This window comes from Crotalus tigris, unplaced genomic scaffold (assembly GCF_016545835.1).
Source record: "Crotalus tigris isolate CLP2741 ecotype Arizona unplaced genomic scaffold, ASM1654583v1 scf7180000017752.986373038:1224578, whole genome shotgun sequence".
NCBI lineage: Eukaryota > Metazoa > Chordata > Lepidosauria > Squamata > Viperidae > Crotalus > Crotalus tigris.
The window spans coordinates 430,563-454,455 of NW_024096614.1; the positions used below are offsets into that span (position 1 = coordinate 430,563).

Genomic DNA, 23,893 nt, shown 5'->3' on the forward strand with positions numbered 1-23,893 from the left:
CCATATTATCAAACAAAGAAATCATCTTATTAGATTAACTCAACATTACATAATAATTTTCATAGAAATAAACCTATCCTTCTAAAAGACACATTCTTAATCAATTTAAAATGTATATTCCATTAATCACCCATTTTTCTCTTACTTCTAACTCACAATCTTATTCCTTAAATCAGTCCATAATTCTAGATTACCTTTAATCCATTACATAAAAATATCTCTTTTTTAAGCTAAAATATTGATCTATCCTAAACCTATCTAATCCATCAATCAAACAATCTCTTTAAGCTGACAAAATAATATCAAACCATAGATCAGCGGTTCTCAACCTATGGGTCGCGACCCCATTTGGGGTCGATCGACTATTTTTCGGGGGTCGCCAAAGGCGGCGATCTGCCATTTTTCGTGGCGCCGTGCACGTGCGCCGCGCATGGGGGCGGTGCCGTGCACATGTGCCACGCATGGGGGCCACCGCACATGCGCGCCACGCATGGGGGCCACCGCACATGCGCGCCGCACATGCGCGTCGCGCATGGGGCAACGCCATGTATGCGTGCCGCGCATGGAGGGCATCATGCATGCGTGCCGCACATGGGGGCCCGCACCCATGCGCGCAGCGCCGCGCATGCGCAGAACGTTTGTGTGACGGGGGTCGCCGTCACACAAACGTTGAGAAGCACTGCCATAGATCATTTCAATCCATTAGGTATCAAACAAACAAATAATCTTATTAGATTAACATTCCATTAGTTATTAAATCAATCCAGATCTAAAACATCTCTTCAATTTTCTTCCTTCCATTACATAATAATTTTCACATAGATAAACCTATCAGTCCAAAAAATACATTCTTAGTCAATTTAATATATATCTTCCATTAATTGCTCATTTTTCTCTTACTTCTAGCTCATAATCTTAGTCCTTAAATCAATCCATAATTCTAGATTGCCTTTAGTCCATTACATACAATTTTAAATTTCATTTATTTTCACTCTTATTCTGGCTTTCTTCTTATGCCAAACAGGTTTCCATAGCAGAGCTTCCCTTCCAGCTGATAAGTCTCTCTTTGTTGCTTGCAATATAATTTGAATCAGTGAAAACCATCTTGGCCTCTGTATTGGCCCTCTGTTTCTCTTAACCATAAAGCTCCATTGCTTTAACAGTTCAAATCTGAGTCTTTGCTTTTTCTGGTCCTCAAAGTCATAAGTGAACTGCTTGTTCCTCAATTATATCTTGCTCTAATAAATGTCGACATAGTTTACTTATAGTCTTGCCTTCCCTACTAAATAAGATTTCATCTAATTCTGAAGAGTCTTGCTTTATTCCCCGTTCCTTTTTGTCTTTATTAAATATGGATTGGATCTGAAGATACACCCACCATTCCAGATCAATTCCTTCTTCCTTTAAGGTATTTCTCACTTTTAATTCTCCTCTCTCATTCAAAATATCTTTATAGGTGACAGCACCACCACATTTATCAAATTTGGATGTGTGTACATTTCTAATGTAGACACCCAGTTGGGGATTTTCATATAATTATTTCTTTTTATTTTTTTCCAGATATCCAATAGTGCTCTCCTAATATAATGCTTCTGGAAGTATTGCTGGGCTAAATGTCTTTCTTCCCACAAAATAGCAGGCCACCCTGTCTGTAGGTCATGACCTTCTATTGCTAATAATCTTGTATTTTTGAGATGCATCCACTCGCTTAGCCAGAACAACGCTGCTGCCTGATAATACTTTCTCCAGTCTGGTAGGTCAAATCCTCCTCTTTCTCTAGCGCAGTGTTTCTCAACCTTGACAATTTTAAGGCATGTGGACTTCAACTCCCAGAATTCCACAGCTAGCATTCCTGGCTGTGGAATTCTGGGAGTTGAAGTCCACATGCCTTAAAATTGTCAAGGTTGAGAAACACGGCTCTAGCGTCTTGTAATAGTTTTAATCTGATTCTTGGTCGTTTCCCTTGCCATATGAATTTTGAAATGAGTCTATCCAAATTTGTAAAAAAATCCTTTTTAAGCCAAATTTGTATGCATTGAAATAGAAACAACACTTTCAGAAGAACATTCATTTTAAAAATTTTAAAACAACTATAAAAGTTGTAAACGCCTCTCTCTCCTTAATGGTATATATTTCTATTAGATGACATAAAATGAAACAATTATCAATGGTGAAGTGACCAGACTTAAAACCAGTTTACTCTTTGGGTAGAAAGCCCTTTTCAATTAGCCAGTCCTCATTCTTGTATCAAAGGCATTTGGCCTATGATTTAGCTACGATATTCATGAGACTAATTAATCTATAACTGAAGGGTCATCCTTATCACACTTTTGCTAAATGGGGACCTCAGTAGAAATTTTGATAGGAGTTATGGATATGGGTCAATAAATTTGCAGATAAAGGAGCTCACCAATCAAAGGGACATTTCAATAATTTAGGGTGTAGAAAACGTTTCTTAGGAGACCTGCTGGACTACAAAATCTGAATGACTCCTCTAGTCTCTCAGTCAGTTCCTGGCATCCTGGGTGGAGTAGTACAGGAGTACAGGACATTTGTAGAACATATTTTGGGACCCTGTAGTCCAATACAACTTGGGGCAGTGAAGAATTGGAGGTAATATTTCTCTCACATGGAGGCAGGTATAGAGATATCCAAGGGGAGCCTACGTTTTCTCAATATGCAACCGAATACAAAATCAAAAGGTGAGACACCAGGACTAGTTTACCTATACTCTTGTCTAAAAAGAGTTTTTTTAGGGGTGGGTTGTAATGTATCCCATTCTCTCAATCATCAGCAGATGTGAGATTAATGGAACCTGATATATTCAGGTATACACACTGATTGGTGATTTTGCTTTTCCTTGAAGACTCTACTTGCCAAAGCAGCATCCCTGGTCAATGCAATTCTATACCATACTGTCTTCTCTTTGTTGCAATGTTTCCTCTAATTTCCTTGTGAGTCTTCCCCTGGCACTCCAATGCATTGGTGTTAAGGTTGTTCATCTGAGGCTCAATGCTAGAAGAGTTCTGAAGATCTCGAATATTTGATTGAGTCTGCGGAGCTAGAGGCGTTGTTCTTGGTAGACTGTTCTTGGTAGTGGGTTGATCCAAAGTTTTGTGAATTTTCTTCTGGAGTGGGGTTTAGTTACCGAGCAGTCCTTTTGGTAAAAACATGGCATCAGGGGAAATGAAGTTGTTGTTTTTAATGGTGCAAGATCAATCTTTCTTCATCTTTTAAAATTGCCAGATTGTCCTCCTTCTGGTTGCTCTTCTGTTGAAAATCCTCACTTAAGTCAAAGTGTATCAGAGGCATTTGTAGATGGCTATCACTGTTCCTGCAACCCTTTTGGGGAAGATGTTGCCACCAATTCAGTCAGAGATTCTGCTGCTGTATGAGTTGATAACAGTGTCCATTGTAACTACATTAATTTCATCTGGCTCACTATTTGGTGGGGCTCCAAAAGAATGAATGATCTGTTTCTAGACATTCTGTGCAGAATGATTTCCAGAGCTTGGGGAAGGAACTTAGCAGAATAGGCTGTAGGCTTACTTTCTCAGAGGTTTTGCCAGTGTATAAGGAGCAAAATGGAAAAGGCCAGCGCATAGCACAATTCAATATGTGGCTAAAGGAGTGGTGTAAAGGGGAAGGCTTTGGATATATTAGTCATGATGTCAGTAGCTGGTCCAATCAAAAGATGTACAAAAGAGATGGTTTGCATCCATCAAAAAAAGGGACTGAGTTACTCGGCTATAAATTCACAGATTTTCTGGAGGGAAATTTAAACTAAACAGCGGGGACAGGGAGTTAATTGATACGGAACAACCCTGTCCCCGGCAATTTAAAAACTATAGGGCTATCAGTGCATGTAGCATAGATGTGTGTGTGGACAAGAATACCAACCTTGCTATCAAGCAAAATGAAGCCTCTAATAGCGAGTGCCACATAAAGTGCACTAACCAAATAGGTGGTAAGACAATAGGGGAACTCAGGCACCACACAGGTTATGTAGAAAGGAAACACAGGGCCACCCACAAAGGACTCAAATGTTTATACACCAATGTACAGAGTATGAACAGCAAACAGGGTGAACTAGAAATTCAGGTTAATGAGGGCAGATACGATATTGTTGCCATTACGGAAACATGGTGGGATGAAACCCACACATGGAACACACAGCTAGAGGGATTTAAATTATTTAAAAGAAGCAGACAAAATAAAAGAGGAGGTGGAGTTGCTCTCTATATAAGAAATAACTATATCTCCACAGAAATAGAGTACAACAATGATAAAAACTGTCTTGAATGCATTTGGGTCAATATAAAAGGGGGTGGGAAATGACATTGCTATAGGTGTATACTACAGACCACCCAACCAAACAGAGGAAATAGATGAACTTTTTGTTAGTCAGCTAACTAAGGTATGTAGGAAGCACATGACAATAGTAATGGGGGACTTTAACTACTCTGACATCAGCTGGGAGACAAACTCCGCACCAAGTGGAAGATCAAACAGGTTCCTGGCAAACCTAGCAGACAACTTTGTCTCCCAAAAAGTAGAGAAGGGAACTAGGGGATTAGCCATTTTGGATCTAATTCTCACTAACAGAGATGAAATGATAGACGGTGTTGAAGCCATAGGAACCCTGGGAGGAAGTGATCATGCAATATTAGAATTCAACATTATAGAAGCACAAGCAATAGAACACAGTCAAACTAGAGTCTTGGATTCAAGAGAGCTAATTTCAATAAACTTAGAGAGGGCTTGGGAAGGATTCCATGGATGAGAATCCTCAAGGGCAAAACAACTCAAGAAGCTTGGGAAATTTTGAAAAATGAGATAATAAAAGCACAGTCTAGCACAACACCAACAAAGAAGAAAAATAACAGCTCTCAAAAGAAACCAGCATGGCTGCATAAAGAACTCTCTGACAAATTGAAAGATAAAAAGGACAAGTATAGAAAGTAGAAAGAGGGGAACATAACTAAGTCAGAATATCAGCAAATAGCCCGAGCCTGCAAAGATGAAGTGAAGAAAGCCAAGGCTCAAAATGCACTAAGGCTTGCGACCAAAGTCAAAAATAACAAAAAAAGCTTCTTTCAACATGTAAAAAACAAGAAAAAAGTGAAGGAAATGATTGGTCCATTAGTGGGTGGAAGTGGCAAGAAGGTGACAAGCAACAGGGAGAAAGCAGAACTATTTAACTCATTTTTTGCATCTGTCTTTACACAAAGGGAAAAAACAGACCAACCTATCAAAAATAGTGCCATAAAAAACAAAACAGAAACACAAGTTAAGATAGGCAAGAAAATGGTTAGTGAGCACCTGTCCAGCCTAGATGAGTTCAAATCGCCAGGACCAGATGGATTACACCCCAGAGTTCTCAAGGAACTGGCAGATGTGATATCGGAGCCACTGAACTATATTTTTCAAAGATCCTGGAACACAGGGGAACTACCAGAGGACTGGAAAAGAGCTGATGTAGTTCCCATCCTCAAAAAAGGAAAAAAAATGGATCCAGGAAATTACAGACCTATCAGCCTGACCTCAATACCTGGGAAGATCCTGGAAAAGATAATCAAACAACGAATCAACGAACACCTAGAGGCAAACAAAGTCATTACTAAAAGCCAACATGGTTTGTCAAAAATAGATCATGCCAGACAAATCTTATTGCATTCTTTGACCAAGTGACAAAATTAGTGGATCAGAGGAATGCTGTGGACATAATTTACTTGGACTTCAGTAAGGCATTTGATAAAGCAGATCACAACCTACTACTTGACAAGATAGAAAAATGTGGGGTAGACAGAACCACCACCAGATGGATCCGTAGCTGGCTGACCGGCCGTACTCAGCGAGTGGTCCTCAATGGAACTGCATCTATATGGAGGGAAGTGTGTAGTGGGGTGCCCCAGGGCTCTGTTCTGGGCCCAGTGACTCTTCAACATCTTCATCAACGATTTGGATGAAGGGATAGATGGGGAACTCATCAAATTTGCAGACGACACCAAGCTGGCAGGAATAGCCAACACTCCAGAAGACAGGCTTAAGATACAGAAGGATCTGGACAGACTTGAACACTGGGCACTAACTAACAAAATGAAATTCAATGGTGAAAAAAGCAAGGTTCTACATTTAGGCAAGAAAAACCAAATGCACAAGTACAGCATAGGTGGCACCATGCTCAATAGTAGTAACTGTGAGAGGGACCTCGGAGTCCTAGTAGACAATCACCTAAATATGAGCCAGCAGTGTGCTGCAGCTGCCAAAAAGGCCAACACAGTGCTAGGCTGCATTAACAGAGGGATAGAATCAAGATCATGTGAAGTATTAATACCACTCTTCAATGCCTTGGTAAGGCCACACTTGGAATACTGCATCCAGTTTTGGTCACCACGATGTAAAAAAGATGTTGAGACTCTAGAAAGAGTACAGAGAAGAGCAACAAAGATGATTAGGGGACTGGAGGCTAAAACATATAAGGAACGGTTGCTAGAATTGGGTATGTCTAGTTTAACGAAGAGAAGGACAAGGGGGGACATGATAGCAGTATTCCAATATCTCAGGGGCTGCCATAAAGAAGAGGGAATTAAGCTATTTTCCAAAGCACCTGAAGGCAGGACAAGAAGCAACGGGTGGAAACTAATCAAGGAGAGAAGCAACCTAGAACTAAGGAGAAACTTCCTGACAGTGAGAAAAATTAATCAGTGGAACAGCTTGCCTCCAGAAGCAGTAAATGCTCCAACACTGGAAGTTTTTAAGAAGAGACTGGACAGCTATTTGTCCAAAATGGTGTAGGGTTTCCTGCCCGAGCAGGGGGTTGGACTAGATGACCTCCAAGGTCCCTTCCAACTTTACTACTACTATGTTTTTGTCACCAAATGACTTGAGTCAAGGCTAAACTCCGAAAGCTCTTTGTGGTAGACACTTACCAATCCCAGAACCTAGAGGGCGATCTTCAGCTTATATACAAGGATGAAAATGTGACCATATTTTATTATCATGAAACACATCTAGTGGGAGTATTTCTGTACCCAGAAAAGATTTTATTTTAAAGCAGCATAGTTGGTTTTATTGAGCATTTAAATGTCAGCAAAACTTTTTTACTTTCCTTTTTACTGGGTAGCCATTCTGCTCCCTTTGGGCCTATTAAAAGATATTGACAGCAGAGATGTGGACTTAAGGATAACACAATCTCTCTTTTTGATATTCCAATGACTCATGTTAACTCTATTAAGAGATATATGTAGGGCAGCCTAGTTTGAAGGATATAGGTATTCCAAATTTTTCTCTTCCTTTTCTCATCACATAGTGATTGGGGATATTCTTTCCTGTCACTGTTACAGTTTCTATTGCTTCAGCTTTTCTTCCTGATGGCTGTATTCCACTGATTGCACATTAATAGCAGCCCATCTTTTGATGCTCTGTCAAATCAGTGCTGGTATTTTCTTAGCAAGACATTAGCCCATTGATTTCCTTACAAATGCTGAATGCTTGGAGTTTTGTGTGCCATTGCTGACCTTGGAAACAACTCTCTGATCTCTTGTTTTGTGTTGTGAATTTTGCTTGGAAACCCTGAAACTCTGACCATTGGACTGGCTTACAAACTTGATTTGGTGTTCAAAGACCTCAGATTGGATTTTGGCTTCTTTTCTGAAACTGCTCAGGCAAGCTTGTATTTCCACAGCCTCCTTAGATTTCGGATATATGTTTCTTTCCTTGTTATCTATGTGGCCTTGAGTAAATTACTCTTCTAATCTAACTGTGTGTGAGTCGAAACCTGAAGAAGGATGGCTTGTTCCATACACACACTTTCCCTGCCTAAAGAGTTAAAAACATATGAAACTACTTGCAGCCAGAGGCTGCTGAAGGTGTGTGTGTCTTATTTAAGTGAGCTAATGAAGGTTTTGTTCCATACAACATGTATTATGGAATTTCATATTACATGTTTAGATTTAGATGATACTGGAGGAGGGGAGGAATGTGGCATACAAAATTGTAATAAGAGCTGATAAGGCATGGCAGAATAAAGAACTGGGTGGAAAGCTAGCATTTCAAACTAATTGGAGAATGTGATTTATTACTGTTACTTGTAAGATGGAATTGTGCTTTGATCTATGTGCTGAAGGGAGGGGAAGTCAGATTTTGGCTTCTACTATGTACATGCCAAAGCTATGCTGCTCGAATAAAGATTCTTTAAGGTAAACAATGCGTCACAGTTCTTTGAAAAGTTTCATCTTTCAGAACCATGATATTATGGTCTATCTCTGGTACATATAATACATTATCTATTTCTCCTATACCATAAATACATAAACTTTACCTTCCCCTTTAAGAGCAGACTGTTGTCCATTAGCCAAGCTAACAAATGCTTGCTTAGCTGGTCTCAAATTGGAAAACATTTGTGGGTCATTTGCAATATACTAACTGCCTCCACTGTCCAACAACCAAGTATTTTTCTCAGTTAATGTCGCTGCCAGGGAAAATGTCAGTTGTCTCGCTACTGCTCTGTTTCTCCCCTCAGGGCAGTGTCTCTGGAGATGCTCTGTAGAACCACACTTGAAACAGCATTACACCATGCAAACTTTCTCAGCTACTCTGCCGCACCCTGGGATGTAGCAGTTCTAGGCTTGAGCGGTGTGTTGTTATCCCCTCTCTGCTGCTTTTCCAAACATTTCTGTTCCTCCTCCAGCAACCAGCCAGTCAAATAACTCATGGTTAAGTCCTTCTCCTGCATGGACTCTAAATTGGTCATTAGGACATCCCATGAATTGTCCCAATGAACTGAGCACCACATACACCTTATGTGACTCAGTGAAAGTCATTCCTCTGTCCTCTAATTCTATGAATGTCTTTCTCATGGATTGCAAATGCATAGACATGCTCTCTCCTGGCTTCAGCTGTGCTTTATACAGCTTTCTTATCATCATTACCTTGCTGCTCGCAGTCCCTCTCATGTATATACTGCACAAAGCTTACCAGCACTCCTTAGCAGACTGGAGACCCCTCATGTGTATCAGCTGTCTATCTCCTAAACTCAGGAATATGCTGGCCAGTGCTTTCTCATGCCTTCTCTGGTCCCCATCATTCAGGATTGCATGTGGGTCAGTAACTATCATCCACAACTCCTCCCTTCTCAGGTACATCTCCATTTTCAGACTCCAGGAGAGGTAGTTTGTCTCATTCAGCTTAGATACTATGAAACTTCTTCCCATTATGCTGATGGAGTCCATGTTGCCAAACCATAACAAACCACAACAGACCACAAGCCTCAACTCCTCTGACTCTGGGTCAAACTCTCACTGGGTTTCTCCTCACTGTGGGCCCATAACCTGTCAGAGCATGCACAGTCTTCTTGCACTGAGTTAACCCAGGAGTAAATACAGTAAACAGTGGTTTGTAATTAAATGTGGTTGATATTACACTATATCTACAAATATACACTAGAAATAAAACACATATATGTGGTTAAATGGAAGAGAGAGAAAAAACTCCAGTAAAAACTCCTTTTATACTCAGCCTCTTAAAGGCACAGACACAGACCTTGCTGCATCATCTTATCATTGCATCGGCCACATTCCATTACGGCAGTGGTTCTCAACCAGTGGGTCGGGACACCATTTGGTGTCAAACGACCATTTCACGGGGATCGCCAAACAACGCAGTCCGACATTTTTTCCCCCTTTTTCTTAGCTGTGCTACTCCCTTTTATTCTATTGGCTTTTGAAAGCCAATAGAATAGACTCTCTTGAATAGAGTCTAATTCTATTGGCTTTCAAAAGCCAATAGGAATTGTCCAGGCTGTCTCTGCCCTGCTGAGCCCACCAAAAGTCCCATTCTGCAAACAGTGCTGCACCAGTTGAGTAGTCCTCAACTTACGACTGGTTGAGTAGTCCTCGACTTACGACCAGTTGGGGTTGCGGCATTAAAAAGGTTGGGAACCACTGCATTACGGGTATGTCAAACCCGCAATGTCATGTGACATCGTGCAACATATTGGGACTTTTCCCCCTTTGCCGGCAATTGGGTGGGTGCAGTTTCAGCGTGACGGATCCGGCCTATGGTCCAGCAGTTTGACATGCCTGAAATAAGCTGTTAAATTATCATCCTGACATTCTGAGATCATCATGGTCTGAACAGGAAACCAAGGAATCGAAATTCCTTCTAGTTTCAAAAGGAAGAGCCTGAATTTCCCTTAGGCTATAAACTTTGAGCTATGAAGGAATAGTTAGACTGTAATTTTACTATTGCAGCTTTGTAATATATGGACAAGATTGCACGGTTATCTCTAGTGTTTGGGGGAAATTATTAGCTAAATCCAAAGAACACTTGCTTAATTGTAGCTTCTTACTGATGGATCTGGACCACAGAGTTATTATATTCCTTGCAGGAAACTGAGTTTCTATCTACTTACATTGGATAATAGGCAGTATTAAACATGGGAGTCATGCCCTACTTATGTTACTCCACTCCCATGCTCTGTTCACCCAGCATCAATGATCAAAGCACATAGAAATCCCTGAAAATCACCTTTGGTACATAATCCTGCGGAATCACTTTCTAGGTATAGGCCAATAGGAAGGACTGGAACTACTCTGCCCCCAAAGCCCAACTCCAACCGATGGCCCAGAGACATGCATGGTCAATGGATTGAAAGTAATTGATGGAGGCAGGAGAATTATCTCTCCCCACATCAATATTCTGGCAATTTTTTTTCTCAAGAGAACCAAAACATGTTGAGTAGCATAAGTAAATAAAATACCAGTTGAAATGCCCAGTTTCATCCAAATGCATCTGTACTTATGAGACATTGCTTTCTTTATTGCTTGAAATATTTGAGAATGATCTATATTCATAAAAAAAGGTGATTTAACTCTACCAGTAAAAAGAGACCCTTATAAGTGATGTTGGGCCATCTCCATATTTTTTCAAATCAGCAAAGACTCCACAAAGCACAAGGCATAAGATTGTCTTGGTGTATTCCATCCAGACCTATCTAGTACCTCAACCACAGTATTTTAGTAGCACTTCATCCCTGCAGAACATGGTCTGCAGAAGGTAATCTCCAATTATTGCAGAGATTGGTTTCCATCTGACATAATGGCATCCACATCCATCCATAGCAATAAAGGTTATGTTGTTTCTTATTCAGATAGAAATAGAATATCGAACCCAGAATCTGGCATCCAACAGTAGATAGGAGAGATCCACAGCAATGATAGCTGACATCCTGGGCCATTTCAATCAGAATATATCTGGGACCTTGGATGTCTTCTAGTCCAACCCCCTGCTCAAGCAGGAGATCCTGTATCCTTTCAGATTGGTGGCTGTCCAGTCTTTTCTGAAAAACCTCCAATGATGAAGCACTCACAACTTCTGCAGGCAAGCTGTTCCACTGGTTGACTGTCCTCATGTCAGGAAGTTTCTCCATAATTCCAGGTTGCTTCTCTCCTTGATCAGTTTCCAACCATTGTTTCTCATCCTTCCCTCTGGTGCTCTAGTGAACAACCTGACCCCTTGTGCCTTGTGGCAGCCCCTCAGATACTGTAACACTGCTATCATGTCTCCCCTATTTCTTCTTTTCTTTAGACTATCCAGACCCAAGTTCCGTAGCTGTTCTTCGTATGTTTTAGCCCCCAGGTCTTTGATCATCTTATTTGCTCTTCTCTGAATTTTTTCCAAACTCTCAACACCTTTTGGTGATATGGTGACCAAAATTGGCTGCAGTATTCCAGGTGTGGTCTTACTAAGGTTTATAAACACTGTTTATACAACCCGGGATTATATTAGTTTTTATGGTTGCTGCTGCACACAGCTGGCTCATAGTCAAGTGATCGTCCACTAGGAGTCCAAGGTCCCTCTAGCAGATACTGTTTTTAAGCCAGGTCTCACCCAATCTGTCTTTGTGCCTTTAGTTTTTCCTGCCTAAGTGTAAGACTTTGCTTTTCTCCATGCTGAAACTCATTTTGTTGGATAGGGCCCGTTGATCGAGTTTGTCACAATCTTTTTGGATCCTGAGTTTGTCTTCTGGGGTGTACTCCTGACAGCTTGGTGTCATCTGCAAATTTGACGAGTTTCCCTTCAATTCCTTCATCTAAGTCATTAATGAAGATATTTAAAAAGAGCCGAGGTGGCGCAGCAGTTAGAGTGCAGTACTGCAGGCCACTTTAGCTGACTGTGTTCAGCAGGTCAGCGGTTCAAATCTCACCGGCTCAAGGTTGACTCAGCCTTCCATCCTTCCGAGGTAGGTAAAATGAGGACCCAGATTGTTGGGGGCAATGTAAATATATATATATATATATATATATATATATATATATATATATATATCATATATATATACATTGCTTACTGGTGTACACTGCTTAGAGAGTGCTTGCACTTAAAGCGGTATATAAGTCTCATAAATAAATAAATAAATAAATATTGAAGAGTACTGGGCCTAAGACGGAACCTTGTGGTACCCCACTCTTACTTCTTGCCATATGAATGTAGTGCCATTGAGGACTACTCATTGAGTACAGTTTGTCAGCCAGATACAGATCCATCTGGTGGTGATGTTGCCTATTCCAGCTTTTTCTACTTTACCAAGGAGTAGGTTGTGGTTTACTTTGTCAAATGCCTTACTGAAATCTAGGTATACTATGTCCACTGCTTTTCGCAGTCTACTAGTTTAGTCTACTAGTTTAGTCAACTAGTTTAGTCACTTTATTGAAGAATGAGGTCAGATTGATCTAGCATGATCTGTTTTTAACAAACCCGTGCTGGCTCCTAGTTATGACTTTGTTTGCTTCTAGTTGTTTGCAGATCTGTTTTTTTAATTATCTTTTCTAGGATTTTCATAAAGGATTTGCAATTAAAATAAGCATAATCATAGTGCTAATAAGGAGGGCTGTTGTAATAGATTCTGCAACAACTATTATTGAATGAAAGATGTCCTTAATCCAAGCATCTAATTATAGGTAGAGTTATAAGTGTTTCGAAATAGCTATCTGAAAACAATGTCACAACTCCAACTGCCTAACCCATTAGCACATCTGAATATGATCCATGCTAAAGGTTTACCAGGGACAATTTATCTAACTCTGAAGTAACATTAAACCCAATAGAGACCACATGGCTTGATTAGGACCTAGCCATCCTTTGTGATATTTTGTTTTGCCTTATGGGCCAATATTTTTATTGTTCTTTTTATTCCTTACCACTAACTATATTACTGATTGCTATGATGTATCTCATTCTGAGCACAGTCTGAAACTTTTGAAGTTTTTTTGAAGCTCACATTTTCCTGAGCTTCAGGTGCTTTCTTTTTCTCCTTGGGAACACAGCAGAATGACTCATGTTTCACTTCATTCCTTCAGTCATTCTATAATTATCCCTTCATAGCACCACCTTTATGGTAATTGGGTGTCAGGCCCATGCCTCAAAGACAGGGATCCCCCAGTTCTATCCTTGAATCATTTTCTTGCTTGTTGTTAATTTACTTACTTACTCAGTGCACAAATTGTCTCATTCAGAGCCGTGGTGGTACAGTAAATTTAGTACTACCGTATTTCAGGCTAACTCTGCCCACTGCCAGCAGTTCAATCCTGACTGGCTCAAGATTGACTCAGGCTTCCATTATTTCGAGGTCGGTAAAAGGAGGACCAAATTTTGGAGGCCAATACACTGACTCTGTGAACTGCTTAGAGAGGGCTGTAAAGCACTGTGAAGCTGATATAGGTCTAAGTTTGCTATTGCTATTGCTAATTCACCAGAGTGACTCTGTGTGATTTGCAATACATGAATTTTTTTCCTAACTGCTCTTGTCCCTACCCCAGTCCTTGCCATTCATTAAAAATATTCCCCTCCCCACAGTGTCTCCTTAAGTCTTAGTCTCCAGGTGTGCCTTGTGGAGAGGGGTGGGGCCTCTCTTCCCCAGTAGTTGAGCCCACCTGTGTTGTTTCCTGTTTTCTCCACTCTCTGTGCTCTAGGATCAGGAGGGGGTGGCCCTTGCTCATCACCTGAGCTGTCTCTCCTGTTCATCCTGTCCCAATCCTGAAAGGCCCTGGCCTGCCTCAGCCTGTTCTTCCCCACATTCCTCTCCAGTTCCAGCTCATTTTCCTCAGCAGATTCAAGCTCCGATGGGGGCATGCAATTACCTGTATCCAGATTAGAGATAATGGGAGCTAGTATACATCCTTGACTGACTCCTCTATTGGTATTAATTTTCCCCGTTAGGGTGCTATGCATTCCTGTGTGTACCTTAGGCATGAATCTGTATATAATGTCTTGAATAAAGAGAGGAGTTTAGGATCCATGCTCAGGTCCATAGGTTTTTTTCCACAGAAGTTCTATGTTTATTGAATCAAATATTGCACTGAGGTTTATAAAAGTTATAAATATCTGTCTACCCTTATTGGTATCTTTTTCTATTAAATAACATAAAATGAAAGAGTTAAAACCACTTTGCTTTTTGGTAGAAAGCCCTTTTCTATTACCCAGTCCTCATTCTTGTATCAAAAACATTTGGCCTATAATTTTGCTATGATATCAATGAGACTAACCAGTCTATAATTCGAAGGATCATCCTGATCAAGCTTTTGCTAAATGGGGACCACAATAGAGACCTGCCAACCAGATGGAATTGGCAGGAATTATTTATTTGGGTAAATAAACTTGCAGATAAGGGAGCTCACCAATCAAAGTGACATTACAATAGGGGTAGAAAACGTTTCTTAGGAGACCTTCAGAATGTGAATGACTCCTCTAGTCTCTCATTCAGTTCCTGGAGTCTAGGGTGGAGTAGTACAGGAGTACAGGCCATCTGTAGAACATTTTTTTGGATCCTCCAGTCTAATACAACTTGGGGCAGTAAATAATTGGAGGTAATAGTCCTCTCACATGGAGGCAGGTATAGAGATATCCAAGGGGAATCTACATTCCTTCAATGTTCAACCGAATGCAAAATCAAAAGGTGAGACTTCATGAACTTGCTAGTTTAGCTGTACTCTTGTCTAAAAGGAGCTTTTTTTGTAATATTTTATTGATTTTCTAATTTTACATTTAAGTAGTTAAAAAGCAACGTGGTGGCTGGGTTAATCGAAAATTCAATAACATACAAAATCTCAAGCTACCATATCAAATATTTCCTCTCTTTTTCCCTTAATATCTACAGTCTCAAATTTGAACTAATACAGTTCTTATTATATCAATTAAGTAAAAACATTGTTACATTTATCAATAAATTTTTAGCATATAAATATCCTAGTTGCTTTAACATTCAATCTTTATAGACAATCAATGTCCTGTTGTTAGTTTTTCCCAATTTTTAGTTTCCCATCACTATTTAAATTTAACATTTGATATTTATAATTTCCAAGTTTTAGGTAACCAAAGTTTTGTTTATCACAATTCCTAACAAAGTCTAATATTCAAGATACACATCTTATCTATTTGAGTATATTCTTTTTCTTACCATCTTACCTCATCTAGTTATTAATACAGTATAATATCCTTATTTCCAACTAATTTCTAAATGTTTTAAATTTAGTGACCACAATTTCTCCTATTTCAATTTCAAGTATTTCCTCTCTTTTTCCCTTAATATTTCTTTTATTTGTTTTCCCCAATTTTTTAATTTCCCATCACTATTCAAATTTAACTTTTAAGATTTATACTTCCAAGTTTTAAGTGACCCAAATTTTATTTATCTCAATTCACAACAAAATCTAGTATTCAAAATACATATCTTGTCTATTTGATTATACTCTATTTTAATTAGTAATATAAAATCCTCTCTAATAAATCAACACCCCAATTTTCTTCAGCCTTATTCTGGCTTTCTTCCTTTGCCAGCTCGCCTTCCATGTCACTGCTTTTAAGTCATCAAATAGATCTCCCTCTGTTGTTATATATATTATTTGAAATAAAAGAGACCATCCAGTCACCATTTTTTGAGAAGGGCTAACGAATTGTCTCTCTATTATTCCAGATCCCCATAGTTGTCCTGATATGTTTGTCTTCCCTTCATTCTGTTCTTCTTCTTGCTCCTCAAGTTTCTTCTGGTTTATATAGAAAGTCATTTTCATTTTCAGTGTTGTCAGTCCCTTTTCTGGATTTTCCAATGATTGTATTTGTTGGTCAGTTGAATCCTCTATCATAGTATTTCATTGTTCCACTTTTTCTGTTTTCTTCTGCATAGTTGATTTTTTAATTGTAGTCAAAATTTAGGTTCGTATATCTAAGCTGACATCTTGTTTTTTCTGTAGCATCTTATTTCATCACAAGCTGAAAGAATGGTTTCATGTATTGCATTCAACATAAAAAGAATCTGTTCCTCGTCTTCATCCACATTTTCTTAATGGTGTGTTAAATGGAGGGCTTTAAAGTCAGAGAATGAAAATAATTTTATAACTGAGTATAGAACATAGCTGAGCTTCTCACAGCTGATATTTGTCAAGGTTGAAAAAGTCTTATCTGTAGTCTGGGCTTCAAGCCAAGTTTCCTTTAGACAATAACAACTTGTAATATCAAACTTGGCCACAATATGTCACCAATGCCATTTAAAGATTTTTAAGTCCAAATTTTTTATAATCCTTTTTCCAATTTTATTTCTTTTTTGTAAATAAAAACCAAAGTCTTCAGTAAAGATAATAAATTTTTGGTCCCCAAATTTTAGAAGCATATAAATCCAGTTAGATTAAGGTTATTTTTTCAGTGTTTTAACTCCCCTGGATAGTCAGTCACTGCTATTCTTAGAGGATGGGGTATTTAAGGAATTCATCTCTCTTAGAATGACATATGTATTCAGAATCTTTTCTATTTCTTTAACCATATTCAAACTAATGTTTCTTTTTAAAATATTCTCTCTGGTAGATCCCATCATCTATTTTCTTAATGTTCACTTTGATCTTTTCCCTTTGACCAGTATCTTTCTTGATCAATGTATTTTGCTGAATCAAAAAGTTTTTCCATATATTCATGACTGTTGCTGTAGGTATAAGAAATAAATCGAATAAAGTGTCTTTATGTGAGGCTTTTGCCTTTCTGTGTTTTTTGAAAATGTTTCTCTCTTTCTCCTTCTTTGCTTCTCTTATCACTTCCTTTCTCTTTGATGTTTTCACAATCTCTACATTCCATTTTATCCAATCTGTTTTTTTGGCCTCAGATTTATCTTGTAGTCTTAAGGGATGAGTTGTTTTTTCTATTTCTTGTAAAAAAAAATCTCCACTAGGATTAAATCATGTTTTCTTGCTTTATTAAGTTCTGTCTGGGTCTCTAGTTTCAATTTTATGTCCACTTTTTGTTTTATCTGCTCCTTCTCTGTTGTTGTTTCTTGGAAGTTTTTTTGTTGTAAAGTTAACTTAGAGATAGATTGATTTGTATTTTCAAAGTTATTTTGGATTTCTTTGTGATTTGAACTCAGTGTTATTTGAATTAATTGCAGTATACTATATATCTCCTCATGAGAGGTATTTATGTTTCCTTGGTGTGTTCTGTCTATGTCTCATATCCATGATAGCCAAAAGTTTGAGTTTTCGTTCTTATCTACAAATAGCTTTAGAGTCCTGGTTAAATAGGTATTTGTAATTCAAAGAGTTCAAAACAGATTTTTTTTTCTAAAGTTTATACTTCTCTCTTTGTCTGCTTTCTTTTTTATCATAGCTGTTCTTTATTATTAAAGCTTTGAAAATCACAAGCAGAGATTAGCTTTTCCCAGGTTTTGGCAAGTTCTCTATAGAAATCAGCTGTCATAATCTTCAACCACCACTATGTGTCAGCATCTATTTAGTTTTCAATATGAGCAATGATCTTTAAAATGAGAGTCTTAACCATTCAACCATCTTAAACTTGTCCAAAGTTAAATTTTAGCTTTCAAGTTTATAAATTTATTTCACTACCATATATTTTGATCCTCCATAGAAATTTTAATTTGCCACTTCTGTTAGTATAAGGATAGGGCAGAAGTCCTCCTCCTTCCTTTTCAGAGGCATTTTGCTTCTTGAGGATCTTTTCCAGGAAATTTAGAATAGAGAAGAGAAAATCAGATTCTCACCCAGTTTCAAGCACGCTGTTTATTGTAGTGTTGGTTAGTTCTTTTGGACGCCGGTTGCAAGTAGCTTGGGCTGATTGATGAAATAAAGCCTTTCTCCTGTCGGGTTAGAAGGCTTTCCCCAAGACAAATGGAATGACCGCCATGATTCCAGAGTCGCTGGGGCACCCTTCTTTCTTCATTACCTCTCCAGGGCGGCTTGGATGCATGAAGGACTTTAGGCAGGATGAAAGTTGGCAACGGGCGTGGGGCAGGCCGCAAGCCTGCGACCAGTCGCTACCGCACAGGACCGGAAGTCTGGGAACCTGATATATTTAAGTATACATACTGATTGGTGATTTTGCTTTTCCTTGAAGACTCTACTTGCCAAAGCAGCATCCCTGGTCAATGCAATTCTATACCATATTGTCTTCCCTTTGTTGAAATGTTTCCTCTAATTTCCTTGTGAGTCTTCCCTGGCACTCCAATGCATTGGTGTTAAGGTTGTTCATCTTAGACTCAATGTTAGAAGAGGTCTGAAGATCTTGAATATTTGATTGGCTCTGCTGAGCTAGAGGTGTTGTTAGACTGTTCGTGGCAGTGAATTGATCCAAAGTTTTGTGAATTTTTTTTTGGAGTGGGGTTTAGTTACCTAGCAGAGTCTTTGGTAAAAACATGGCATCAGGAGAAATGCAGCTGTTGTTTTTTAGTGGTGCAAGATCAATCTTTCTTCATCTTTTAAAATTGCCAGATTGTCTTCCTTCTGGTTGCTCTTCTGTTGAAAATCCTCACTTAAGTCAAAGTGTATCAGAGATTACTGTAACCGCTGTTACAATTGCGGTTGTTTTCTTTTATCTGATGCTTTAGCTTTTCTTCCTGATGGCTGCACTCCACTGATTGCACATTAATAGCAGCCCATCTTTTGGTGCTCTGTCAAATCAGTGTTGGTATTTTGTTAACAAGGCATCAGCCCATTAATTCACATAACTCTGATTATGTTTCACTTACTGTAAATAGGGGAATTTTTAAATGAATGGCAAGGTCTGGGGTAGGGGCAAAAGCAGTTAGGGAAAGAAATCCACATATTGCATATCACCTAGAGTCACCTTGGTGAATAGCAATAGCAATAAAACTAAGACTAATATATTACTTCACAGTGTTTTACAGCCCTGTCTAAGCAGTTCACCGAGTCAGCATATTGACCCCAACAATCTAGGTTTTCATTTGATCAACCTCAAAATAATGGAAGGCTGAGTCAACCTTGAGCCACTCATGATTGAACTGCTGGCAGTGGGCATAGTCAGCCTACAATACAGTAGTCCTCAATACACTGCAACCCCATGGCTCTGAATGAGATAATTTATACATTGAGTAAATAAGTAAATTAAAACAAGCAAGGAGGTGATTCAAGGAGAGAACTGGAGGATCCCTATCCTTGAGGCATGGCCTGGCACCCAATTAGCATAAAGGTGGTTCTATGAAAGAATAATTATGGAATGACTCTAGAAATCAAGTGAAACACGAGTCATTCTGAGTTCTGCTGTGTTCCCACGGAGAAAAAGTTAACACCTGGAGCACAGGAACAAGGGCAGATGTGAGCTTCAAAAAAACTTCCAAAGATTCAGTCTGTGCTCAGAATGAGATACATCATGGCAATCAGTAATATAGTTGTAAGGAATAAAAAGGATAACAAAAATATTGGACCATAAAGCAAAAAAAAAATATCACAAAGGATGGCTAGGGCCTACTCAAGCCATGTGGTCTCTATTGAGTCTAATATTACTACAGTTAGGTAAATTGTTGCTGCTAAAACTTTAGCATGTATCATATTCAGATGTGCTAATGGGTTAGGCAGCTGACTCGTGACATAGTTTTTAGGTAAGTATTTCTAAACACTTATAGCTCTTGATCTATAATTAAATGCTTGGATTAAGGGCACCTTTCAATCAATAACAGATGTTGCAGAATCTATTACAACAGCCCTCCTTATTAGCACAAGGATTACACTTAGTTTAGTTGCAAAAGGCTGCACAGCACCAGAAATGGTCCTTAACTGAATGAACCCTTCATGAAGACATTCCCTTATTTCTAAACAAAATTGAGGTAGTTTTATTTTTATGATAACGTCCTAAAATTGGACTTGCAAGGATATGTATGAGATATAACCCTGGACTGGATATTATCTCTTTGGCCCATGAGGTACACTATGATTTTAAAATAATTCTGGTATACTATAATGTTTGGGACAAAATGGATTACATAACCCTTGATTTTTAAAAAAATAATGTCTTCCTCTGTTCCAATATCTCAGGGGCTGCCCCAAAGAAGAGGGAGTCAAGCTATTCTCCAAAGCCCCTGAAGGCAGAACAAGAAGCTACAGATGGAAACTAATCAAGGAGAGAATCAATGTAAAACTAAGGAGAAATTTCCTGACAGTTAGAACAATTAACGTATGGAACAACCTGCCTCCAGAAGCAGTAAATGCTCCAACACTGGAGGTTTTTAAAAAGAGACTGGACAGCCATTTGTCCGAAATGGTGTAGTGTTTCTTGCCTGAGCAGGAGGTTGGACTCAATGACCTCCAAGGTGCCTTCCAACTTTATTATTATTATTATTATTATTATTATTATTATTATTATTATTATTATTATTATTATTATTATTATTATTATTATCATCATCGCACAGTCAGCCAGATGTTCAGACTGGATTTGGCATTTTGTCTACCTATCGAGTCCTTACCCAGGACCTGGGATAGGCAGATGTGGATGTTTGATGGTATTACAGATATCGTCGCAGGATGGAAGCAGTTCCTAATAAGGCCGCCTTTTGCAATTGACTAATAGCGAAATTTGTCAATGCCAATGGTGTTCAAGTGGTGCTCCAGTTGTTTTGGGATTGCACCCAAGGAGCCTATGACTATTGGTACTACCCTTGCTTGCTTTTGCCACAGTCTTTCTATTTCTATTTGTAGGTCTTTGTATTTTGTTATCTTCTCCAGTTCTTTCTCTTCTATTCTGCTATCTCCAGGCACTGCCACGTCCACTATCCAGACTTTTTTGTCTTTCTTATCGACAATTGTTAAGTCTGGGGTGTTATGTTGCAGGTGCTTGTCTGTTTGAATTCTGAAGTCCCAGAGCATTTTAATTTTATCATTTTCTATGACTTTCTCTATTTTATGATCCCACCAGTTTTTGCTTACAGGCAAATGATATTTTTTGCAGATCTTCCAATGCACCATTGTTGCTACTTTGTCATGCCGCTGCTTGTAATCAGTCTGTGCAATCTTCTTGCAACAGCTTACCAAGTGGTCCACTGTTTCTTCAGCTTCTTTGCATAGGCGGCACTTACTGTCTGTTGCTGTCTTCTCAATTTTGACTTTGTATGCATTTGTCCTTAAGGCTTGGTCTTGTGCAGCCAGAATTAGTCCCTCGGTCTCTTTCTTCAATTTTCCTGCTCTTAGCCATTGCCAGGTTTTATTATTATCTGCTTTCCCAGCTATTTTTTTCATGTATTGGCCATGTAGTGCTTTGTCTTCCCATGCCTCTATTCTGTTCTTCATTTGGTCTTTCTTGTAGGCCAGTTTGGTCTCTCCAGTAGTTAGTAAGCCTTCCTGATATACTAATTTCAGTGCATCTTCATCATTGTTCTTCAGATATTCTTCCAAAGCCATTTTTTCTTCTTCAACCATCTGATGTACTTGTAGCATTCCACGCCCACCTATTTGCCTTGGTAGATAAAGTCTATCAATGTCACTGCGTGGATGAAGGGCATGATTCATTGTCATTATTTTTCTGGTCTGCCTATCCATTGCTTTTAGTTCTGCTTGAGTCCAGTCCACTATTCCAGCTGTGTACCTGATGACTGGGATTGCCCAGGTGTTGATTGCCTTTATGGTATTTCCTCCATTGAGTTTGGATTTTAAGATCTTCTTCACTCTCTTGATGTATTCACCTCTAATCTTTTTCCTGACTTCAGTGTGCTTGAGGTTGTCAGCTTGAAGGATACCCAAGTATTTGTAGTACTCTTCCTCATCCAGACTCTTAATGTTATTTTCGTGGGGCATCTTGATTCCTTCAGTTTTCACTATTTTTCCTTGTTTGATAGTAAGTGAACACTGGGCACTAAGTAACAAAATGAAATTCAATGGTGAAAAAAGCAAGGTTCTACATTTAGGCAAGAAAAACCAAATGCACAAGTACAGCATAGGTGGCACCATGCTCAATAGTAGTAACTGTGAGAGGGACCTCGGAGTCCTAGTAGACAATCACTTAAATATGAGCCAGCAGTGTGCTGCAGCTGCCAAAAAGGCCAACACAGTGCTAGGCTGCATTAACAGAGGGATAGAATCAAGATCACGTGAAGTATTAATACCACTCTTCAATGCCTTGGTAAGGCCACACTTGGAATACTGCATCCAGTTTTGGTCACCACGATGTAAAAAAGATGTTGAGACTCTAGAAAGAGTACAGAGAAGAGCAACAAAGATGATTAGGGGACTGGAGGCTAAAACATATAAGGAACGGTTGCGAGAATTGGGTATGTCTAGTTTAACGAAGAGAAGGACAAGGGGGGACATGATAGCAGTATTCCAATATCTCAGGGGCTGCCATAAAGAAGAGGGAATTAAGCTATTTTCCAAAGCACCTGAAGGCAGGACAAGAAGCAACGGGTGGAAACTAATCAAGGAGAGAAGCAACCTAGAACTAAGGAGAAACTTCCTGACAGTGAGAACAATTAATCAGTGGAACAGCTTGCCTCCAGAAGCAGTAAATGCTCCAACACTGGAAGTTTTTAAGAAGAGACTGGACAGCCATTTGTCCGATATGGTGTAGGGTTTCCTGCCCGAGCAGGGGGTTGGACTAGATGACCTCCAAGGTCCCTTCCAACTTTACTATTATTATTATAAGTGTGGCACATTTGTCCAAGTCAAACTCCATTACAATATATTGGCTATATATACGGACAGTGTTGAGCAGCGATTCTATTTCAGATGATGTTTTTCCATACAGCTTCAGATCATCCATATAAAGGAGGTGGGATAGTCTAGCAGATGTTTTTGATGTTTGATAGCCATGTCCTGAGTTATTCAGTATTGTTGACAGAGGAAACAGTGCAATAACAAATAGTAATGGTGATAATGAATCTCCTTGAAATATTCCTCTCTTGATATTAACCTCTCCCAGCCTCTCACCATTGATCTGCAACTGTGTCTTCCATTGTGCCATCGATCTTTGCACAAATTTTCTGATGTTTCTACTGACTCCTGTTATTTCTAGGCACTTGATTATCCAATCATGTGGCAGAGAGTCAAATGCCTTTTTGTAGTCAATCCATGCCACATTCAGGTTGGTCTTCCTTCTCTTGCAGTTTTCCAAGATCATTTTGTCTATTAGGAGTTGATCTTTTGTTCCTCTGCTATTGGGGCGGTTTCCTTTCTGCTCAGGTGGAAAGAGATTGTTTTCAACTAGATGCTGTTGTACTGCATCAGCTACCACACCAGTTAGTAATTTGAAAGTTGTTGGTAAGCAGGTAATTGGCCTGTAGTTACCTGGTGTTGCCCCTTTTGCTGGATTTTTCATTATTAGGTAGGTTTTCCCAGTTGTTAGCCACTTTTCAATTTCTCCTCCTTGTAGTATATTGTTGAACTGTTTGGCAATGAGTGGGTGTATAACAGTTAGATGTTTCAACCAAAACCCATGCAGTTCATCTTCACCTGGTGCTGACCAATTTTTGATTTTCTTTGCTCTTTTTTCTACCATTTTTGTTGTTATTACTAGTTCTTTCATTTCAACTTCTGTTTTATTTGCATCTACCTCTTTTAACCAAGCTGCATCCTTGTTGTATTTCTTTGGGTTATCCCATATCTGCTTCCAGAAC

The 23,893-nt window shown here is 39.1% G+C and overlaps 1 protein-coding gene across 1 annotated transcript in view; it reads left to right on the forward strand.

Moving 5' to 3' along the window:
• Nucleotides 1-14,343: 14,343 nt before the first annotated feature.
• Nucleotides 14,344-23,893, forward strand: part of LOC120306741 (cytochrome P450 2J2-like) — a 42,026-nt gene continuing 32,476 nt past the window's right edge. Inside the window, exon 1 of the mRNA XM_039340496.1 lies at nt 14,344-14,956. Coding sequence (XP_039196430.1) covers nt 14,930-14,956 — 27 coding nt within the window. The 5' untranslated portion in view covers nt 14,344-14,929. The remainder of the gene's footprint in view (nt 14,957-23,893) is intronic.